This window comes from Trichomycterus rosablanca, chromosome 9 (assembly GCF_030014385.1).
Source record: "Trichomycterus rosablanca isolate fTriRos1 chromosome 9, fTriRos1.hap1, whole genome shotgun sequence".
Lineage (NCBI taxonomy): Eukaryota > Metazoa > Chordata > Actinopteri > Siluriformes > Trichomycteridae > Trichomycterus > Trichomycterus rosablanca.
This window is the reverse complement of record NC_085996.1, coordinates 17,827,385-17,851,153: the sequence shown is the minus strand read 5'-3', so window position 1 is coordinate 17,851,153 and position 23,769 is coordinate 17,827,385. Positions and strand designations below refer to the sequence as shown.

Sequence of the window (23,769 nt, the reverse complement as noted above, 5' to 3'; positions counted from 1 at the left end):
AGAAAAAAAAGAGACTAGCAGAAATTGCATCTGAACACACTTTTTACTTGTAAATTATTGTTATTTTTATTTAATGGTCTTTTTAATTGTTAATTTTGATAGCTATTGGAACCATGTGACAAATTACAGTGTGTTATTATGTACTTTTCATTACAACTGTGAAAAAGATGCTAACAATAAATGTAAAGTGTAAAACCCCAACAGTGTCAGCACACTTGCATTTAGCACAGGCTATGAGATCACACACAGCTCTGGAATAGAAGTTCGGGTTATGTGAGGACACACGGAAAAGAAGAAAGACTGGAAACCAGCATAGACATTAATGCAGAACAGACCAACTCCTCCTAGCTTAAGCAGCACAGCTGTACTGGAAATTCAAAAGGAGTGTGGTGTGATTAATGACAACAAAGACTACAGTAAACCTCCTGAGTGGGCAGGATAATCCTATTGCATAAAAATAATGAATCAGCAGATTTCCAAGACATGAAAAGTCAAAAGTTATTTTAAACCTCATATTGGTGGAATATGTTTCCCTGAATTCAGTCAGTATAATAAAAATGCAGGTTTTTTTCTTTTTTGTTTATTGGTCCAAGGAGGCCATTTTTCCATCATCGTTTTTGCATGATGCTTTGTGCAGGATAACAGAGCCCCCTACTGGCATGCCACCATCTTTCCTTACTTTTGGCTTTGGCGCTGTAAGAAAAAAGTAATGTCATTAATGTAGAAACTAGTGGATGCAAGTATAAAGAAAGATAATTTTATGCATTATAGCAACAAAGCTATATGTAGATGGACTGATTATTTCTTTCTAAATATTAACTTAATGTTTAACCTAACATTTTGGCCATTAACACCTCAGTATGCTAAACTACACCAAGTAACCATGATTAGAAAAACGAGTAAATTATTACTATTATTATTATTATTACTATTATTATTATTATTATTATAAGTGTTCTTATAAAAGACACCACAACTTCCCGCCTCATGATTCAAACTCGTTCTCAACCTTTAAAACCAGATTATTTTCTGCTCAATTAGTCTGCTCGGAAGTTTCCTCTTTCAGTTAAGCTGAAATAATTAGGGATGTCTGAGTCTTACACTATACTCTGCACTGTTGACATCTTATTAATATGTTTTTACATAAACATATTATTCATGATTTATTTGTATACTTTAACCACATCATCTGTATTTCTTTTAACTCCAAGATGGCTCTGACTTAACCCTTTCAACGACCTGAGACTGAAGCTCGTAGGTTTGTGGTTGCCATTGCCAACAATACTATTCCTGCTGGACTGCTGGCTGTGATCTGCGTTGACAGTACTTACAATGTCCAAAATTTACCAACAGACTTTATTCAAATACAGTCAAGATAATGAACTCAAGTCTTCATGCTTTTCACTTGCTATAACTTCTGTTAGAAATAATTATATTTTTACATATCTAGTCTATTTAATCAAATTGTAATTAACTCAGTTATCCTCTAGATCACCCAAGGAGGTGTCACACTTGACACATCCTGTCAAGTCTGGTTCCTCTCAAGGCTTGTAATATTTAGTTTAGTTTTTCCTTGCCACTGTTGCCTTAGGTCTGCTCATCAGGATTTTTCAGTCCTGCAGTCTGTTAAGTTGCTTTGAGAAAACAATTTTTAAATCCCATGCAGAACCAGGAGGATATGCTAAAATCCACACAGACAGGAACCAGAAGAATATTTAGAGATTTAAAAAGAAAATTTTTCAACCAACCAAACATTTTGGGATTTTGACATGAAGAAATGCCTTTAAGGTTGGATGAATGAAAACGTTAAAGGAGAGAGGGAAAGAGGAAGATAGGGAGAAAAGGAGAGGAGGGAAAAAGAAATAAAGGAGGAAATTCTAAATTATAAAATGAAAAGGAAAATTATAAAATTAACAAGCTCACCATTAGGATTCTCTTGCTTGTAAAATAATTTAAGGATTTCAACAGCCTCTTCTGCTCTGTGACCAGGGATGCACTACAATTAACATGAAAGTAGAAAAAATCAAACACGGCATACACTCTTTATTAACAAAACAAACAATAGACTTATCCTTTCTTAGCTTACAGTTTTCTAAATAGTTAACATTTGTATAACTGTGAAGGTCTGGTATTCTTTTATTTGATTAAATAAATGTTTGCAGATTGCAGAATTACTTTTATTATAAGAAACAAAGTTCTTATGACAAGCAAGTAATCTCGGGGTGCTAAATCTTCAGAATGACATCACTATCATTATCTTCAAAACGATAAACGAATGACAACTGCCACTGAAATTATAAAAAGTCTTAATATCTTTCAGCTATTATTACCCACATTTAATCATGGATTATGTATATTTAGAGATGTGTTGTTACTAATAAATACATATACACTGATGAGCTAAAACATTAACTGACTACTGTTCTGTCAAAACAGCTCTGAACCTCCGAAACATTGACTTCATACCACATCATAAAACAAAATATTCATAAACATGGACTTAATTTTCACTGCTATGCAGACAACACAGTTGTATATATCAGCCAAATCAAATGACATTAACACAATTAGTAAGACTGAGAATGATGTAGACAACAATAAGGATTGAATACTGTGCAATTTTTCTCTACTTAATTCAGATACAGTGTTACTTTATGGATCCAAGGCCGCAAAAGATAAATGGTCTAAACAAGCTTTAGCTGGTTCAAAATGCAGCGGCTAACTAGGGTGCTAACTAGAACTGTAAAGTTTGACATTAGTCATATTCTATCATCTCTGCACTGGCTGCCCAATAAATTCCGCATTAATTACAAATTACTTTTACTAACCTATAAAGCTCTACATAGTCTGGCACCACAATATTTGACTAAATTAATTTGAGTGCTGGAGTCTCATGCTACTTTCTGCAAAACTGACATCTTACTATTAACGATTTTTTATCACAACATCTTCTTTTACCCCAAAGTGATTCTGACGAGAACCTTTTTACCCACCCGAGACAGCAAGTTTGAAACTGCTGTGCCAGCGATAACAAATCTGCTGTATCTGCCCTCAAAATGTCCAGAACTCACTATTAGATTAATAATGAACAACAACTCATTTCTTTTCTTTCTACTAGTTATGACTTTTGTTTAAAAGTATTTATTGTATGGTTTGTTTAAATCTAATTCATTCAAAATATCCTCCAGGCCACCTATGTTGGGTCTGAGTTTTTCCTTGCCCCCTCAGACCACTGTAGATGCCTGTGGGCACCCCTTGCTTCCAGCTGGCAATGACCTATATAAAATGAACTAAATAAAACTCTGGCAAATATGCTATATTTTCACAGTAAACACATCAATACATTTATGAATGTAAATTGAGACTTAAATCACATTTGTGACCAAAATCGTTAGCTGGAATGCTAAAATGTTATCAGCAGCATACAATGTACAGTACAATGTAGTTAACATGTGAGCAATCACCTTTTTAATGTGAACTGCATGTACAGTGGGGCCAAAAAGTATTTAGTCAGCCACTGATTGTGCAAGTTCTCCTACTTAGAAAGATGAGAGAGGTCTGTAATTTTCATCATAGGTACACTTCAACTATGAGAGAGAAAAAAAATCCAGGAAATCACATTGTAGGAATTTTTAAGAATTTATTTGTAAATTATGGTGGAAAATAAGTATTTAGTCAATAACAAACAAGCAAGATTTCTGGCTCTCACAGACCTGTAACTTCTTCTTTAAGAAGCTTTTCTGTCCTCCACTCGTTACCTGCATTAATGGCACCTGTTTGACCTCGTTATCTGTGTAAAAGACACCTGTCCACAGCCTCAAACAGTCAGACTCCAAACTCAACCATGGCCAAGACCAAAGAGCTGTCGAAGGACACCAGGAAGAAAACTGTAGACCTGCACCAGGCTGGGAAGAGTGAATCTACAATAGGCAAGCAAGTTGGTGTGAATAAATCAACTGTGGGAGCAATTGTAAGAAAATGGAAGACATACAAGACCATTGATAATCTCCCTCGATCCCGTGGGGTCAAAATGATCATGAGAACGGTGAGCAAAAATCCCAGAACTACACTGAGGGACCTGATGAATGACCTGCAGAGAGCTGGGACCAAAGTAACAAAGGGACCATCAGTAACACACTACGCCGAGAGGGACTCAAATCCTGCAGTGCCAGGCGTGTCCCCCTGCTTAAGCCAGTACATGTCCAGGCTTGTCTGAAGTTTGCCAGAGAGCATATAGATGATCCAGAAGAGGATTGGGAGAATATCATGTGGTCAGATGAAACCAAAATGGAACTTTTTGGTAAAAACTCAACTCGTCGTGTTTGGAGGAAGAACAATGCTGAGTAAACACCATACCTACTGTGAAGCATGGGGGCGGAAACATCATGCTTTGGGGCTGTTTTTCTGCAAAGGGGACAGGACGACTGATCCGTGTTAAGGGAAGAATGAACAGGGCCATGTATCATGAGATTTTAAGCCAAAACCTCCTTCCATCAGTGAGAGCATTGAAGATGGAACGTGGCTGGGTCTTCCAGCATGACATTGATCCCAAACACACCGCTCGGGCAACAAAGGAGTGGCTCCGTAAAAAGCATTTCAAGGTCCTGGAGTGGCCTAGCCAGTTTCCAGACCTCATTCCCATAGAAAATTTGTGGAGGGAGTTGAAAGTCCGTGTTGCCCCAAAACATCACTGCTCTAGAGGAGATCTGCATGGAGGAATGGGCCAAAATACCAGCTACAGTGTGTGCAAACCTGGTGAAGACTTACAGGAAACGTTTGATCTCTGTCATTGCCAACAAAGGTTATGTTACAAAGTATTGAGTTGAACTTTTGTTATTGACCAAATACTTATTTTCCACCATAATTTACAAATAAATTCTTTAAAAATCCTACAATGTGATTTCCCGGATTTTTTCTTCCTCATTGTGTCTCTCATAGTTGAAGTGAACCTATGATGAAAATTACAGACCTCTCTCATCTTTCTAAGTAGGAGAACTTGCACAATCAGTGGCTGACTAAATACTTTTTGGCCCCACTGTAAATGTTTTGTAGGGGATGTAGTTTATTGAAAACATTTATGTATATCTATACAAACACCATTTCCAGGAAAGTTGGGCCATTTTGCAATGCAAAATGCAAATAAAACAAGACTGACAAAGACTTTTGTTTAACCAAAATGCCAACAGATGAACATGTTTCAGTTGTACTAAATATCAGGCGAAATAGTACATACTACATTAATAATCATGTAATCATGTAATCACTTGGCATATTTAGTGTGATGTCAATTTAAACACTAATGCTTACAGCCAAGTCAAAACTCCAAACACATCTAACACATCTTTACTGTCTAATCATATATATATATTCTTTTTTACCTTGAAGGAAGTACCAGTGTGTGGTAGATCATCTGATGAGATGTCCAGCACTGAACCACAGCCTCCAAATCGTTCATTCTTACAACCATACACTACTAAAGGAACATCTACATTGGCGTTAAGGACCGAATGAGCTGGTAGGATTGTGAAATGGTAGTTAATTTAGTTTCTGTACATGTTTACATAGTTCTGGCAATAAAATCTTTATGGCATCAGACTGCTAGAAGTACTAATGTAACTCAACTTATAAAACTAATTATGACCTTCAGAATTTATATTTATTTTTTGCATTTTCTCCCCTTTTTCTCCCCCTTTAGCGCATCCAATTGTCCAAGTTGTATCGTGCTTCCTCTCTGTTTATGCCGAACCCTGCCCTGACCAAGGAGATCGAAGCTAACCCACATCCCCTCCGACATATGAGCAGCAAGCCAGATGCATTGATGAGTATTGTGGCACCTAGCGTTGCATGCGGAGAGACACACCCTAAGGGCACTCTTTCCTCATCTCTGTGCAGGCGCCTCTAATCAGCCCCCCCCTCTAATCAGCTTGGGTTTCCTCCGGGTGCTCCGGTTTCCTCCCACAGTCCAAAGACATGCCGCTAGGCTAATTGGAGACTCTGAGCCCAGAAAACTTGATGCCGCTTCTGGACATGGTTAACATAAGGCTTCTTTTTTGCATAGTAAAGTTTTAAGTGGCATTTGTGAATGTAACTCAGTAAACCTTTGCCAAAGTAACCCTTCACTCAGGTGGTTATATCAGCTATTGATAAATGACAATTTTCAATAATTTTCTCACGCATCTGTTGATAAGCTGGAGATCCTCTGACCATCTTTGCTCCTTAAAGTCTTTCACGAAAACTGCTTTTGTTACAAATTATGATTAAAATCCTCTGTTGACATCACCTGTTTAAAATCATATTATTATTTTTTTTACCCCCTACTATCCCCATATTGCTTACTTTTTATATGTGTGTCAGACCTGAAATGCAGAAATAAATGTTTATAAAGAAATAAAATTAAGTAGACCAGACAAAACATGAAATATTTTAAGTTCAAACTGTCTGCAACGACATACAAGTCAAAGTACATGCAAGAAACACTGCATTTCTTTTTATCTGCATTTTTCATACTGTCCCAAAACATTCAGGTGATCTGGAGAAATCTGTCTGTGTAAAGCATGGCTGGAAACCACTGTTGAATGTGCCTGACTTTCATGCCCTCAGACGGCTGTCAAGCTACTGTGTATAGCCACACCAGCTCACTGACAACTTTTGTCACTAAACAGTCTGTCGCTGCATTAAGAATCCAATCTAAAATTCTACTACACAAAGAGAATGCCATAAATTAGAAATGTTGCCAAGTTCCCCAGGCCCAAAGGACATTGAAAACATGTACTATAGTCAGATGAGTCAACTTGTTTCTGGAAAAAATAGACACTGGTTTCTCTGCACCAACAAGGCCATCAAGACTGTTATCAACAAAAGGTGCAAAAGCCAACATCTTTCATGGGTGGAAGGTGCACCAGTGCCCAGGGCATAGGTAAATTCCATATGTGTAAAGGTACCAGTGTGTAGTGAATTTTAGGATTTTAGACATATATTTCTATCAAGTCAACATTCAAATTTTTTTCCTAGGAAGGCAAAACAATGCCAGACCTCAGTCTGTACACGCTACAACAGCATGGCTTTGTATATAGAGCACATACACTTGACTGGCCTGCCTGCAGTCCAGATCTGTCTCCTGTTAAAAATGTATGGCACAACATGAAGAGATACTGTACATAAAATCAGACAATCGTGAAAATCCTTTTCTTTGTACTATTGTCAGTTAAGTAAAACTTCAAGATAGTTTTACTGACAATAAAGTATTACTGACAATAGTTTCCGGAAACTTCCAAAACAGTGTTACTGTTAATGTGAGAACAGACAAAATTGACAAAATGTTTAAGGATACGTAGCAGGCGCAAGGCAGCTGCACACATGATACACGGTTCCACTGTGACATAAAGAACAGTGTGCTTACACACATCATTTGGGTCCAGGTCTCTGAGACGGCACCATTCCAACACCTGGTCCAGTGCCACCATCTCTGCATGGCGTGTAGCCTATTCCAAAACAACATAGAAAAGTCAGTTGCAGTTCTTTTTCTGAATCGTTTAATAGATTTAAACTAAATTATACTAGTATTACATCAAGTTGTTAGTTATTGGTTTAAAATGTGTGTTAATTTTATTTTTGTGTTTTAACATTATTGTCAGTCAAGGCCTTTAAAATATGGACTATTTTTTCCTATTATTTGTTGTTTAACAGATAAATATTTATTTTAGATCCATTGAAGCATCATTTGTGTCGCATTTTAGTATTGAAACAAACATAACATAGAAATTATATGAAGTATACAAGTATACAAGGCATAAAGTAAACAAGTAATACAATTAAGCACAAGTAAGTTTCACAATGTTTCCCAAAAGACAGTACTGTACCTATTGTGGCATTCTATTTCCGAGTACAAAAGGGTACCAGTGACAGTAGGTGAAACACACTCGAGATAAGCTGTGATGCCATTCTCCACCAGACACTAAGAGCAAATATGCCATGGTAATTGTTAACATTAGCAGCAGCAACAACACGATTTTCAGTTTGCTGCACCACAATTGTTGTGGTCTTTAATTTTCTTTACTCTTTAAGGAACCGCTCTAATAGAATTTACTACAGTTGGGTTTTAAATTTGAAGCTTGTATTTGCTTTCTCTGGTGGCAATTTAGTGATGAATGCAAGTGACCAATCAACAGACTGCACTGTTTTTCACTCCACCCATGTGGCCGGCTTCAGTATGCTTGGTCCCTGGTCAAGAAGGCTAACCAAATTTAGCACAGGAATTTAGGTAAAATAATAATGAAGGTGATACATTTTAAAACATAACATATCACAGAGAACCATCCAGAGGAAAGGGGACATTAAAAACTCTTTTCCTATTTTCTTTATCTAGATAAACCTGATGAAAAGGTGAATGAGTGTATATACATGTCTTGTAATACTGTAACATTGTAATGTCTCCAAAAAAGAAATACCCTATAAGGACTATAATTATTGACCATGTTTTTCAGCCTCAACAATTATTAATAGGTGTTATATTATAGGGCGGCATGGTGGCTCGGTGGGTAGCACTGTCGCCTCACAGCAAGAAGGTCCTCTGTGTGTGTGTGTGTGCATGCGTGCGTGTGTACTGGCGCCCCGTCCTGGGTGTTACTGTGTGCCTTGCGCCCATTGAAAAGCTGGGATAGGCTCCAGAACCACACCCCCCACCACCGTAATTGGTTCAGAGAGTGAGTGAGTGAGTGTTATATTATATATTAAGTTAATTATATTCAAACCTAAAAACAGTAATAAACAGTTTAGGAAAGGTCATTTCCTGTTTTAGCATGTTCCTGTTCCCTGTGCACAAAGCAACGTCTATAAAGACATGAAAATAAACTTCATTTAAAGAAACTCCAGTGACCTGGCTCAGCCCTGACCTCAGCCCCACTGCACAGCTTTGGAAAAAACAACATCAATTGGAACGTTAGTTGACGCATTCTTGACCAACATCAGTGTGCAGCCATGCAAATGCTATTTTGTCTGAACTGGCACAAATTCCCACAGACATACTTGTGAGAAACCTTCTCAGAAGGTTGTTGTTGTTATAGCTAAAAAGCTTACATATGTCACTCATTTTAACAAAATTTGTTTTTGAAATAGGATGTCCAAAAAGCTCATGGTCAGGTGTCCAATTATATAGTGTATTTCTCTAAAGAGCTCCACTTCATACTCAGCTATCACATTACCAATAGTACAGTTACACATCATGTAGCACATATGATACACCAAAAAAATAATTAGCTACCATAGCTAAAAATATATACCAGATATCAAATAAAGTGTAATAATGTTTGTAGGTGCCACTCTTCACATTTCCCATGATAAAGTGGTAAGTGAAAATGAAAGAATGGATGTTTTATTGTGTTATAAATTAAACTTTGAGTGTACAGCGCTGTTTATAACTTTTGCAAAGGCATTCCCTATTCCTCATCTCATTACGCTGTGAAAGTGACTAATACGACTTAAAACTGGCAACTGCGTGTATTTTCTCTTTAATTGCCCAGTGCACAATAAGAGATACATTTATTTAATTTTATTTTTACTCACATTTTTTGTTTCATTCGACTCATTTCTTCCTTTTCCCAAAACCTCATTGTTGTAAACCATAAGACATCCAACTGGCACTTCACCGCTTTCAAGCGCGTCTTTAGCCTATTATAGATCAAACAAAACCTTTTTATAAAAGTTTAACTGCAAAGTATAAAATAAACATTATTATTAAATATACCATATCAAACGCTTTTGTCATCCAATTCTGAAGCTCACTGTCTGATGGCTGCGAAAAATCTTTATTTATCAGATGATTTTCACTGTAACCTGGTCGCATTTTGAAGTCTTGTGTAATTGCACTTTATAGATGTGGATACAAACTACAAACTACAAACTACTGCTTCTCTGCTACTAGCATCCGGTAACACGCCGAGCTTCGTTACTCTCATGTTTTAACAAGGGGAACATAAATAGAAGAGGGACCAGACAGGTGAATCAATTCAGCACAATCGATGGTAAAGCACCCGGCACTGTGCCGCACATCCAGAGTTGCCAGGTTCGCAGTTTTACCGCCAAATTGGACTTGTTTGAAACGCAGTCGCTAGTGAAAATTGAAAGGGCGCGGGATGCGATTTTTTCGGGCTATTTTCAAATTTTAAAAAGATAAAGCGTGTACACGTTTTTAGAGACGTCTACGACGCTTCTTAATTTAGAAGTCTGTGAATTCCAATTTTTTTTTTATTAAAAGGAGAGCATAACACAAGCACAAACATGACAAGAAAGAGGAAAGCATGATAAGTACTTCGTAAAATAGTTCATGGCCACCAGGACATTGCGGCTCCCTACTTCCATTTTTGGGAAGGGTCTGAGTAAAACCATGGCCACCTGCTCCATAGCCGCTCCGGTAAAATCTGATAAATTTAACAAAACACATTATGATACCAAACATAATATACAAACATATTATATAGACATCATTTGTGGAACTTACACTAAAAATACACTAAGAAAGGGTTTTGCGAAAACAGTCTTATTTTTATTTATTCCTTGATTTTCACTAACTGCTGTCTCATGGTTAGAATAACAGTTAGTCCAGCAACACCTAACACTAAATGAAAGGCTGAAATACAACCTGTGTTGGGTGTATTTAGTTTTAGAATATCTGAGTCAAAACCAGTTCTCCAATAATAAAAACATAACTTTAAACTAAATTAATCAGAATCAAAATCAGAATCAGATTTATTGGCCAGGTATGTGAATACACACAAGGAATTTGGTTCTGGCTGGTGGTATCTCTCAAGTACGGAAGCGTATTGCTGCCACACAGTTAAAAAAAAAATACCGTCAGTATGTCGTTATAACGAGAAAGGATGTCGTTATAACGAGAAAAGGATGTCGTTATAACGAGAAAAGGATGTCGTTAAAACGAGAAAAGGATGTCGTTATAACGAGAAAAGTTCATTACCTCAAATGCTGCACAGCTGATGGAGCGTATCTGCTGATGGAGAGACAGTTTGCACACATGCATGATGCTGTAACTTGTGTAACCTTACAGCTTGTGGTGCCGATCAAGATTCTCCTTTAGGATCTAAACTTGGTTTAATATTCAACATTTGTCTGACATTCGGCATTCCGATCTAAATAAGTGCTTCAAAAAACACCTAAGACCTTCTTATTTGATGATTTCTTACACAAATGAAAATAGTCAACATACTACAAAAACAAGTTTATGTTCAATTTAAGATTACGTCTATTTATCTAAAGAAAGGTTATAATGAAACCGTTTATCCAGCTCCCACTTCATGTAACGAGTTAGGGACCGTCATAAAACTAACTGAGAAACGTAGGAAACATGCACTTATCCACACTAATAAATCCATTTAAATCTGGTATGATTTGTATTTTTGGAAATATAATTTGTATATTTGAAATATAAATTTATTACAGATTTATTTATCTTTATTTAAATGTAATGTAAAATAAATACCATGTTATTTCAAAAAATAAGGTTTTTGTAGTAGGTGAGAAACATTGATGTGTTTTTGTAAAAACTGTTTGACATTAATTCATCAAATCATACCAGATTTAAATGGATTTATTAGTGTGGATAAGTGCATGTTTCCTACGTTTCTCAGTTAGTTTTATGACGGTCCCTAACTCGTTACATGAAGTGGGAGCTGGATAAACGGTTTCATTATAACCTTTCTTTAGATAAATAGACGTAATCTTAAATTGAACATAAACTTGTTTTTGTAGTATGTTGACTATTTTCATTTGTGTAAGAAATCATCAAATAAGAAGGTCTTAGGTGTTTTTTGAAGCACTTATTTAGATCGGAATGCCGAATGTCAGACAAATGTTGAATATTAAACCAAGTTTAGATCCTAAAGGAGAATCTTGATCGGCACCACAAGCTGTAAGGTTACACAAGTTACAGCATCATGCATGTGTGCAAACTGTCTCTCCATCAGCAGATACGCTCCATCAGCTGTGCAGCATTTGAGGTAATGAACTTTTCTCGTTATAACGACATCCTTTTCTCGTTTTAACGACATCCTTTTCTCGTTATAACGACATCTTTTCTCGTTAAAACGACATCCTTTTCTCGTTATAACGACATCCTTTTCTCGTTATAACGACATACTGACGGTATTTTTTTTTTATCTGTGTGGCAGCAATACGCTTCCGTAGTACTCAAGCAATGTATACCTTAAACATTAAACACAAAATATACAAACAAACTATTATATACAAGCAATATACAGATATGTAAGTTAGCAGCATGTTATATATTTACAAAACAGTAAAGTGCACAGCATGTAGAATGAGTACTACAAAGTGTTGTTAATTGGCAGCAGATGAATATTGTCACACTTAAGTCTGTATTGTCAGTCTATATTTATTTAGGAGGGAGATGGCCTGTGGGAAGAAACTGCTCTTGAATCTGGAAGTTCTAGTGTGGATTGACCTGTAGCGCCTGCCGGAGGGGAGGGGTTGAATGAAGCTATGGCCAGGGTGTGAGGAGTTCGTAATAATTTTCTCTGCCCGTTTCTTGGTCCTTGAAGAGTACTAGTCCAGGAGGGAGGGCAGAGGAGCACCAATGACTTTCTCTGCTGACTTTATGAGTCGCTGCAGTCTGTTCCTGTGTTGTACCGTAGCTGCTCCAAACCAGACTGTGATGAAAGTGCACAGAACTGATTCTATTGCAGCAGTGTAGAACTGTCTTTGTAGCTCCTGTGGCAGACCCAGCTTTCACATTTTCCACAGGAAGAACATTCTCTGTTAATTAATATTGTAGCCAGATGTACTGTATACTGTTTTGATAGTGGATAGATATTCTATCAGATATAAATAGATAAAGTTATGTTTATTTCATGAAGGGTACATGTTAATGTAAGGAAAAGACACTGTCATGTTTTGTTTTACCCTAAATAGAAATATCACAAAAGCTAATTACTCTTTTAAACAGTGTTAGCTCCTCAGGTTTTTTTTCGTACTAAAGACAGGTAACATTTGCCACAGGTGGGTAATTACTGGGGGCAGCACAATGGCACAGTTGGTAGGAAAGGTGCTGTACAGCAGCATGAGAACCATTATGTATCCATTACTTCGCTTGCTCTTAAAAAAATAAGGTTTTGTCAAGACTGATGATTTTATTAAAATAGGAGTCCAAACCCGTTTGGAAGTCCAAACCCGAATCCAGCTGAAAATTTGTGGGGTGACCTAAACAAGGCTGTGCACAGGAGATGGCCTCTTAATCTGGCAAATTTGGAGCGCTTTTGCAAGGAAGAGTGGGCAAAGATTACCAAGTGTGCAATGTGCCATGCTAATTACTACCTACGACTTAATTACTTATTACTTAATTACTACTACTAAAAGACTAAATGCTGTAATAAAATCAACCATTTGTAATATAAAACCATTATAACTGGTTTGAATCGTTGATCTGTTAAGGTTTGGGGGTTTAGGGAAGATTCGGTAGTCTAAAATGGGGGTTACAATAAACCTGGCAACCTGGTTGCTAACTTGCTCGACGCGCAAGCCCCAGATCTACTAGTTGTGTCTGAATAAGGAGCTCTGAGCTACTTTGCCCTTTTGCATTTATCAGTTTACTTTAATAATGCTGTCTTCTACGTGGACCTTTATCAAACGTCATAAGAGGAAATTTATTTTCGCTGGAGCCTTCGTTGGAGGTAAACTGCTTATTACAATTACGTTAACTGCATAGAGACAGAAAGCTTGTGCATGAAGCTAGGTGCTGCACTGCCAAAGGTCTAAATCACATACTATCCTACTATAAAGTACGTGTAAATAGACAGTAGCCTAACCCACTATTCTGACTTTCACATACTATTTAGTACAGTAGTATTCAGTTGCATAATGAGCTAGTACGAGCCTGTTAAATTACAAATAAAGGTAAAGCTATGCCAAAAATAGCGTTTGCACAAATACGAGTTTTAAAATATAAAATGTTTTGTTATATACGACATGTAATGTTTACTGGATAGCTATAGGTTCTTCCAAACAAATATATACACGTATATAGTGTTTAAAATGCATTAATAAAATTATTATACAAATGTCATACAGTTTATTCTTTTTAAACGCAGTGACACAGTGTAAAAGGAATTTTTCAGGTTTTTAGTTATGGTTACACTGCAGATATAGGTGGCCAAATCTTTTGCTCATATTTTCTGGTGGAAAAAGCAAAATGTGATAACTTTAATTTCTGACATTTTTATATGTGGTACAGAAATCTGATAACATATCCTCAACCACAATCCAATTTCATTGTACAGTCAATGCGTTGCAGTACATGCAGTAAATAACTCCTAAGATGGATGTTTTGACTTTGAGCATAATTTACCCATACATCTTTTTTATCAGTGATTTGCGTACTTATTAATAATTTGTAAAGAGTTTCCACATTTGCTATAAAAGACCTTTTACACTTAATACATTTGGTGGAATGTGTGTACCAGAACTGTGTACTGACGGACTGATTTACAAATGATTGAATTTTTGGATTGCTATACATTACAAAAATTGTAATCTTTGACACAAGTGGTTGTAAGTGTAGTTGTTTCACAAAGTTGGATTTTTGCTTGTTGTTTTACTTTGCCAATTTAGGTTAGGAAGCCACAATAGTGTTAGTGAATAGTGAATATTATCCAATAATGTATCTAGCTTTGTTTACTAATAAGCCAGACGTTGAGGTGCATTAGCACTGTGAGCGCACTGATATGTGCAGCCCCTACTGAATAGACTGTTTCAGCCATCTCGCCCCCAGACATTAGCCAACCATGTCCTTGCAGACACCTGACTGGCTGATAGCACAACCCTGGATCAGCCATAGTAATGGGATAGGTACTTTTACTGCTGCAAAATTGAGTGCCTTTTTAACTGAAAATGATTACCTATTGTAAATGTAGGATTTACGAAATCAGTGACTGGAATTGTGAACCATCATTTATACAGTTTTTTTACTCTCATTGTGTTATTTTAAAAATACCAAGTTGTTGGGGTTTGTTTGGGTCTTGTTTGAGTTCACTGTGAAAAACATGCCATGTTCTCCCCTTAAGTTTCCATGGCTACTCTTAAATTGCCCGTAGGTGTAAGTAAATCTGGGTATATAAGAGCCTGCAATGGATTAGTGCCCTGTCCTAGATGTTTTGCTGCCATGCTCCCAGTGTTTTCAGGTTGGCTTTTAGACTGACTGTGACCCTAATCAGAGTGACACAGTTGTATGAAGTGAATTAATTAATTAACATTGTGTACATTTTTTTAATTATGGTGCTTCAGAATTTGTCATTTGGCACCATGTTTTTGAAATTCTCTTCCTTCTTGCCTCACTTCTTAGATCAGTTTAAATTTTTTATACTCAGAATTTACTCTTGTGTATTTCATTTCTACTTATTGTAACTCTATAACATACCCTGAACTAGAATGTGCATATAAATTAAATGGATTTACTTTACACATCAGGTGTGTACCTGCTTGGAAAGTATGCTCAAAGAAAAATACAGAAGATGCAGGAGCGTGAAGCGGCTGAGTACATTGCTCAGGCTAGGCGGCAGTTTCACTTTGAGAGTAACCAGAGGACGTGTAACATGACAGGTAAAGTTGTAAACACTGTGTGGTTTTAAGTGTCTTCATTACGCATGCAAAATCTTTAAAAACATTTGATTCACAGTACCATTCATGTCCATTGTTTGCAGTGTTGTCTATGCTCCCTACCCTAAGAGAGGCAATTGTACACCACCTGAATTCAGAAAGCCTCACAGCGCTGCTAAAGTCCAGGTGAGTGACAGGACAGTCCACTTAGTTTGTGCTTGCATTTGTGCCCTTATATTCCAGTATGTCTCCTTCAAAGCAAGCCTTGCTGCCTACTTGTATGTATATATATGATGTGTCTGATTCAAGACTCACAACTTTGTAGCCAGATTACCTATCAACAATTGCCTATTTCAGGCATGACCATTTTTATCAGATGTAAAAACAATAGCATAATTGACACATTTTGGTAGTGAAATGGGGCCATGTTGAAAAATTTAAAACCTTATAATGTCTATAGAATGCCACCTGTTTAAGGAGTCAGTTTGTCAAGTTTTTATATTGTCAGAGCTGCTCAGTGATGAGGTGAACCACACAAGCTCACAGGACAGCACCTCGTAGAACTAAATTATGTAGTGAGTCAAATCAAGTAAAATTTTCTTGTATAGTGGTTTTTACAATAGACATTGTCTTAAAGCAACTTTACAACATCCACGACCAACAAACCAAAAAACCCCTGATGAGCAAGCCGAGGACTACAGTGGCAAGAAAAATTACAAGGAAGAAACCTTGAGTGGAATCAGGCTCACAAGGACCCATCCTCCTAGGGTGGCCTGGAGGATAATTTAAATAAATTAGACTTAAACAAACCACACATATGCAAAATAGTTTTAACAAAAGTTATCCAGTAAAAATCATAAGGAATTTGAGTTCATCTTTCAATCCAGTCTGTGGTAAAGGATAATAGTGAGCTCTTGGTATTTTGAGTGCAGACACGGCATTTTGAGTGCAGACACGGCAGCTTCCCTTTGTATTTAGCAGGGACAGTATTGTTGGCATGGTAGTCTTAAACTTGCAGGCTTGAGCCTCAGGTGGGTAAAAGTTTCCCATCAGAATCACCCCACATCAGTGGACATGGGCTATTAAGCAGCTGAAGTTTTTTATTAAGCAAGAATGAGCAAAAATTCTATGCACAAACCGGCAACAGTTAGTATCCTAGGTCCCCAAATAAATAAAAAGTTTAATTAATCAGAAAGGTGAAACACATTTTCATAGAATGCCCCAAATACACCAAGGAAAGACAACAAATACACATGCCTGAAACAATAAAAGAAACTCAAAAGACACAAGACAACACAAGAACAGTGTTAACCTACCTTGCAGCCATAAAAATGAAAATATAAAATGGATCAAAATATAAAGATAATATAAAATAAACAGAAACATAATACCTATTTTTTGCCATTAAATGACACGTGTTAAACATGGCGTTAAAACCCAAATAAATAAATAAATAAAATGGGAGAGGTGATGTAACATGCCTATATTATTGCAAGCATCAAATTCTACAAGATTCATGAGAACCAAACTCAGACTCCTGCTTTTATTGCATTTTACAAAATACTCCAACTTTTCTAAAAATAGGTTTTGTATAAGTACTCAAATTTAATATGAATTTTATAGACCTTTAGTGTATGTTAGTGTCAAATTAGAATTTGGTTAGACATGCATAATTACATTTTAATCACTTTCTTACAAAATCTAGACAAAAGTATAACTGACTGAAGTTTCTCTTATAGGCCAGCCAACAAGCTCGAGATTTGGGAGGATCTTAAAATTATCAGTAAGCATAAAGTCTGTTCTATGTCACAGTAAAACTAATTAAAGATTGTACAATTTTACCATATAATGTTTCCTTTACTCTAGGTTTTACACGAAGCATTGTGGCTGTATATAGTACTTGCATGCTGGTGGTGTTGCTTCGTGTTCAGCTCAACATTATTGGTGGCTACCTGTACCTGGACAACTCTGTGACTAAGAATAGAACGGTAAGAAGTCCTGTACTTTATTTTTGTAGTAGTCATACAGGTTTTTTCAGTCTGGTAGATTTATGGTCTTTATATCTAAATTTTGCACTTTAAGGCACCTTTGGCACCTCCTGAAGTCCAGCAGCAGTATCTGTCAAGTATAAAACACCTTCTAGGAGTTGGTAAACAAACTTTGTGATGTCATTTTAATAAACATCTAGATGTTATTTTTGTTCTCAACAAATGTTTAAAAACATTATACATTTGCATTATTTTATTAACATTATATAATGTAAACTTTTTTGACTACAGGCCTTATTGAGCTGATCTCTGTGGTAAAGAAGGCTGTCTTTGAAATCCTTGGACCGTAAGGCTTTAATACTTGTACAATAACATTTATATCCATTACATAATTTTATAATTTACACATATAGTCCCTTACATAAGTATTTAGTGTTTACTCTCCTTAAAACCTCTTTACATAATAGGGTGTTACAGCCTGTCAATGCAATAGACTGAAGGATCATATGGCTAACATTTATATGTCCAAAAAACAAACAATTGTCGATGACATTAGTACTTTCTCTGTGTCAATACTTAGTTCAACCATCTGGCCATAATTACTGTTGCAAATGTTTCTGCAAATTTTAATTAGATTATTATTCTGGTTTTGATTTGGCCATTTTAACACACTGAGGTTCTTAAATGTCACTTTGGCTCCAACCATCTTGGCTTAAACCCTGACCAGTGTTCCAGCCCTGACTAAAAAAAGCATCCGAACAACATTATGCTGCCAGCACAATGTTTCTCTGTAGTGATGGTGTTCTCATGGCGACAAGTTATGTTGCAGTTGTGGCCGAAAGTCCAATCATAGATGATTATGCATGGATGGTTATGTCAGCCTTTAGGAATCTTTCACAACTGCATTTACCTTTTAAAACTTCAGGCTTCTCTGCATGTCATTACAAACAACAGTGAATTCTCTGTTTTCAGGATCTCTTTGAAGCAGAGTCTGTCCTTGCAGGATCTGGAGCAGCAGTTGAGTCAGATCAGACAGCTAGTGGAGAACACGGGCTCATCCAAACACAGACCTTTGTCCTGGTACATGATTTCTGATGAGGAGAGCACATTGGCTGATCAAGTAAATGAAACCGCTTCTGTGGTAAATGATATTTAAAAGTAAAGCTGATGCATATGAAAGTTTAAACACTAATTCCAAACAGTTACAATTACAAATGATGATGGTAAGGGATGTCGAGTATGTCTAGTTAGTTTTATAAATAAATCAAATAATAGTAAATTAAGCTGTACTTAATCTGTAAAAAGACGTTTGAGTAAAAAGTCGCAAGCTGCAATTTTACCCTTCAACCACCAGGTGGCTGAAACCGCCTAATAAATTTCTTGCATGTCAGCTCGTGCTTTTTATAAGGTTGAATTTTTAATTTTGTTTAAATGCTGTTAAAGTAGTAAAAACGAGTAATTTACAAACTCAATTAACTTTTGTAACATAGTTAATCTACATGCAAATGGAAAAATATTATTTATTATTTAACAGATTTTTAGATAACAAACAGTTTACCAGATTTAATGGCAAGAGGAACCAATCACATGCTGTTTTATTACATTTTCCAAAAAAAACAAACAGGGTTTGTATCTAAGAAACCCTTGTAAATAAGAATATTGTAATTAATTAGCAGGGACACTAATTTTGTTATTAACTTACTAATTCAATAAGTTGACGAAGCTTTCAAATGGTACTTTATTTAAGTGTTATGGATTCGTTTTCGGTTCATTAAGCCGTCGTGAAAAGTTTGGACCTGCCAGATGAGGGCAGGGATTTAAAGAGGTTAGGGCAGTATATTTTACAATCCAAATACGGGTGTTGAAGAAAATTTTTAAAACAGGTTTACAAAATGTTTTCCTTTTGAGTAATATGATTTGCAAATATGCAACAAAAAATCCAATTACAGTCACAACTGTGACTTGAGCATAGTAAAAAGACATAATATGATTTTGCTTTCTTTTTTCAGCATGCTAAATGCTGTACTTTTCAAATATGTAATTTACAGGCTTGTGGTCTCACAGAGAATGACATCACAACAATAAAACTGTTAAATGAAACCCGAGACATGCTAGATAAGTATGGAAATTAAGTACTTTTATTTAAAATGCAGTTATGTGTCTTATAAAGTATTTCACTGCTGTATATATCATCAAAAATTTGACTTTGGTTTTTGTTGTTGTTTTTAGCCCAGATTTCAATACTGTACTCAACACTTGCCTGAATCGAGGCTTTAGTCGTTTTCTTGATAACGTGGCAGACTTTTTCAGCCCTCCCAAGGCAGATTGCACACCATGCAGCTCACCTGAAAGGTTAGAATTTTGTTATGCATTTATGAATGGTATATAATCTGTATTGCTGGTCATTTCTTTTCCTCTCTTCCAGTCTCTCAAATGTCAGTCTTCCACTGGCCAAAATAATTCCTATTGCCAATGGACAGATTCACTCAATATGCAGTGAAATCCCCAGTCAGTTTGTTCAGGTATGATTCACATCAGTGTTGATTTTACAAATACATTTAGTTTAATGTCATTGATTTTGATGTTTTTAAATAATAAGTCTACTAGGGCTTTTTGTAGTGTAACGCCATTTAATAAATTCATGCTTAATTACACAGAACCAGTATAAGTGGTCTCATGTGTGCATGTGTTTGTAGAATAGTCACTGCTTTGGGTGGCTTATCTGTTTTTCCTATTGACTTTCTACAACATTTGAGTGTGTCTGTGGGAATTTGTGCCCATTCAGTCAAAAAAGCATTTTTAAGTTTGAGCACTAATGGTAGTAAAAGTTCCTCCATACTAAACTCATCAAACACTGTCTTTATAGACTTTATAGATCATTGTGCACAGAGGCTGTCATGCTGGAATAGAAAAGGGCCTTCCATGAACTGTTGTCAACAAGATACATTTAATTTTATATCATTTATTTTACACACCCTTTAGTTTAAACAACCAAGCTCAGTCATTTTGGGGAGTGTCACCATACTGTCGGTTTATTTTTATCTAGTGATTTATCCTGGTCAGGGTCAGGGCGTGTTCTGAAAATACAGTTACATCACAGGGCTTGGTTGTTTAACCCATACACAGCATAAAAAGTAAAGAAATACAGACAATAGTGATTTGTAAACTCATTTACAAGTATTTTACTGAAAACGACACAAAGAATATATATGTAATTTATTTAATCATTTTTTATATTATATTTGAACACTTGTTCAGGGACCCAACAGTGGCACTTTGGCTGTGTTGGGGCTTGGACCAACATTTTTCTGATCAGTACTTTAGTACATTAACTGCTGAGAAAGTCCTGGGTTTGATTCCCAGGCGCAGCGGTTCGGTTCTGTGTGGAGTTTGCATGCTCTCCCTGTGCCTGAATGGGTGTCCTCCGGGAGCTCCGTTTTTTTTTTTAACAGTTCATAGACATGTAAGTTAGGTGAGATACAAAATTGCCCATTTAATGTGAACTGATGAATCATGGACCCACCTGTCCTGTAATGAATGTGTTAAAAATGATGTAAAAATCATAAAATACAAACAAATATATCAACAACATCCAGAAGCATCATGTCATCTCTAAGTTTAAACTTATCCGAGGTGAACTGACAAAGTGGAAATGTGAGCTGTGGTCTGTGGTTCACAACACATAAGTGTTCTTCTTCCCAAAGACGTAAAGAAACGTTCAGTGTTAACAATGCAAGTTAGAAAGCCTATCCCTGTCATGGTATGCAATGTGTTTGTGCCAATAGCAATTTGTAAATCTGTAAAAGCACTGTTCATGCTGAGGAGTAAATACTCATTTTGCAGTGTTAAATTAAGAAATAATAGGGGACAATTTCACTTTTACAGCTAAAACAATGTGTTTCTTTAGTAAAATTATAACAACATTGTTAAAGCATTGATATGACACATCTCCCAACTTTTTTTAAAAACGTGCTGCCATCAGATTTTTGAGCTGGTTGTCGATTAGTTTCAACATAAATATGTTAATGCAGACCTTAGTCTGGCATGATGGTTTTTGTGGGGTTTCTTTGTAAATATCTTGGTGTTTACCTACAGTTGATTGTCAATCAAATGAGCTGGTGGTTACCCTGATCAGCAGAAAGTTGTTTTGGTCCTCTGTATCTGTTTCGTTGGTCTGTAGCTTTGTTGTCCCCAATGTCTGCTTCACCTTGTTCTTATGAGTAGCCATCTTCAAAATTTTAAGGACTGATTACATTCTATTACACTATACTATGGCATGGTGCTTCTGAGATGCTTTTGTGCATACTGTAAATAAAGGTTATCTAAGTTCCTTCCTGTCAGTTCAAACCAGTCTCGCCATTTTTTTTTATTTATTTATTATTATTATTATTTTTTTTTCTTCTTAAAATAGTACAGTATCTTATCCTACAGTCTTAGTTTTTATAAACATACAACTAGTTTAAAATGCAGAGTTTATTGTACAACATCATCAATAATGTTCTGCTGTTGTTCTGTTCCAGGATCTGTTGATGATAGACCAGGTGAAGGAGTTTGCTGCCAATGTTTATGAAGCATTTAGCAGCCCACATGAACTGCAAAAGTAAATTTGAAAAGTTCTGTGAACTTGTGTTGGATCTCAGTGACTATAGAATTTTTTTAAAGGACGATGCAGCGAAACATTCCCTTCCTCACTCGTACTCTGGGGGAAAATTCACGAGGAACATACATTTGGTAGAATGTGGTCTCATTAATATCTTATGATGGATTTTAAATTAAAAGCTTAATTTTCAGGTGTACAAAACTGTATTTGATGACCCAGAATTTTTTTTATAGCTGGGACTTTTTCACAGCTGTGTTTTTACTGTTGCAGTTGAGTCCTTAAGATGAGATGCACTACATTTTTGTAATTGTCCATATCCCAGCTGTTTAGTTTTAGAAAACAAAATAGTTAAGAAAAACAAGTTAAAAAACTACACAAAAGAAGGTTTTGCCATTTATAAAATTATGAACTAATATTGGTGTTTTGGATTGAATTTGTCATTCACTGTTCAGTACATGTTTGAGTTTATAAAATCTCTTCTTCACTAAAGTATTCAGCCCTTTGCTTTGGCAATGCAAATTGTGGTCAATCCAAATTATGGTGAGCATCCTGTATGATTTAATTAAGTTGTGTCTAGAACTTAATTGGAGTTCACCTGTTACAATTTAAATTGATTGAACATAGTATGGAAAGGCACAAACCTGGGTTGGTAAGAGCCCAAAATTTACACTGCAATGTCAAGACAAAAAGCCATAATGAATTTTCTTTGGATCTCATCAATCAAATTGTGGCAGGGCATAGATCTAGTTGAAAAATATACAGTGTATCACAAAAGTGAGTACACCCCTCACATTTCTGCAAATATTTCATTATATCTTTTCATGGGACAACACTATAGACATGAAACTTGGATATAACTTAGAGTAGTCAGTGTACAGCTTGTATAGCAGTGTAGATTTACTGTCTTCTGAAAATAACTCAACACACAGCCATTAATGTCTAAATAGCTGGCAACGTAAGTGAGTACACCCCACAGTAAACATGTCCAAATTGTGCCCAAATGTGTCGTTGTCCCTCCCTGGTGTCATGTGTCAAGGTCCCAGGTGTAAATGGGGAGCAGGGCTGTTAAATTTGGTGTTTTGGGTACAATTCGCTCATACTGGCCACTGGATATTCAACATGGCACCTCATGGCAAAGAACTCTCTGAGGACGTGAGAAATAGAATTGTTGCTCTCCACAAAGATGGCCTGGGCTATAAGAAGATTGCTAACACCCTGAAACTGAGCTACAGCATGGTGGCCAAGGTCATACAGCGGTTTTCCAGGACAGGTTCCACTCGGAACAGGCTTTGCCAGGGTCGACCAAAGAAGTCGAGTCCACGTGTTCGGCGTCATATCCAGAGGTTGGCTTTAAAAAATAGACACATGAGTGCTGCCAGCATTGCTGCAGAGGTTGAAGACGTGGGAGGTCAGCCTGTCAGTGCTCAGACCATACACCGCACACTGCATCGACTCGGTCTGCATGGTCGTCATCCCAGAAGGAAGCTGACGCACAAGAAAGCCAGCAAACAGTTTGCTGAAGACAAGCAGTCCAAGAACATGGATTACTGGAATGCCCTGTGG

General features: G+C 36.5%; 2 protein-coding genes across 3 annotated transcripts; one reads left to right on the top strand and one right to left on the bottom strand.

Moving 5' to 3' along the window:
* adat2 (adenosine deaminase tRNA specific 2) lies at nucleotides 1-9,964 on the bottom strand. Its single transcript, XM_063001203.1, has 6 exons — nucleotides 9,743-9,964; nucleotides 9,562-9,666; nucleotides 7,331-7,481; nucleotides 5,379-5,485; nucleotides 1,924-1,996; nucleotides 1-693 (listed from the first exon to the last, which is right to left on the bottom strand). The coding sequence occupies exons 1-6, from the start codon at nucleotides 9,839-9,841 to the stop codon at nucleotides 581-583; spliced, it is 648 nt and encodes a 215-aa protein (XP_062857273.1). The 5' UTR covers nucleotides 9,842-9,964; the 3' UTR covers nucleotides 1-580.
* A 3,613-nt stretch (nucleotides 9,965-13,577) lies between these two features.
* Nucleotides 13,578-22,619, top strand: pex3 (peroxisomal biogenesis factor 3). 2 transcript variants are annotated; one of them, XM_063001202.1, is made up of 12 exons: nucleotides 13,578-13,697; nucleotides 15,490-15,621; nucleotides 15,723-15,804; nucleotides 17,358-17,401; nucleotides 17,485-17,606; nucleotides 17,701-17,767; nucleotides 17,898-17,952; nucleotides 18,579-18,726; nucleotides 19,655-19,725; nucleotides 19,836-19,958; nucleotides 20,032-20,128; nucleotides 22,127-22,619. In XM_063001202.1, exons 1-12 carry the CDS (start codon nucleotides 13,625-13,627, stop codon nucleotides 22,208-22,210), a joined length of 1,098 nt encoding a protein of 365 aa, XP_062857272.1. In that variant the 5' UTR covers nucleotides 13,578-13,624; the 3' UTR covers nucleotides 22,211-22,619. The 2 variants fall into 2 exon arrangements, with proteins under 2 accessions (XP_062857272.1, XP_062857271.1); XM_063001201.1 differs by having other exon boundaries at nucleotides 18,579-18,747.
* The last annotated feature ends 1,150 nt before the right edge of the window (nucleotides 22,620-23,769 follow it).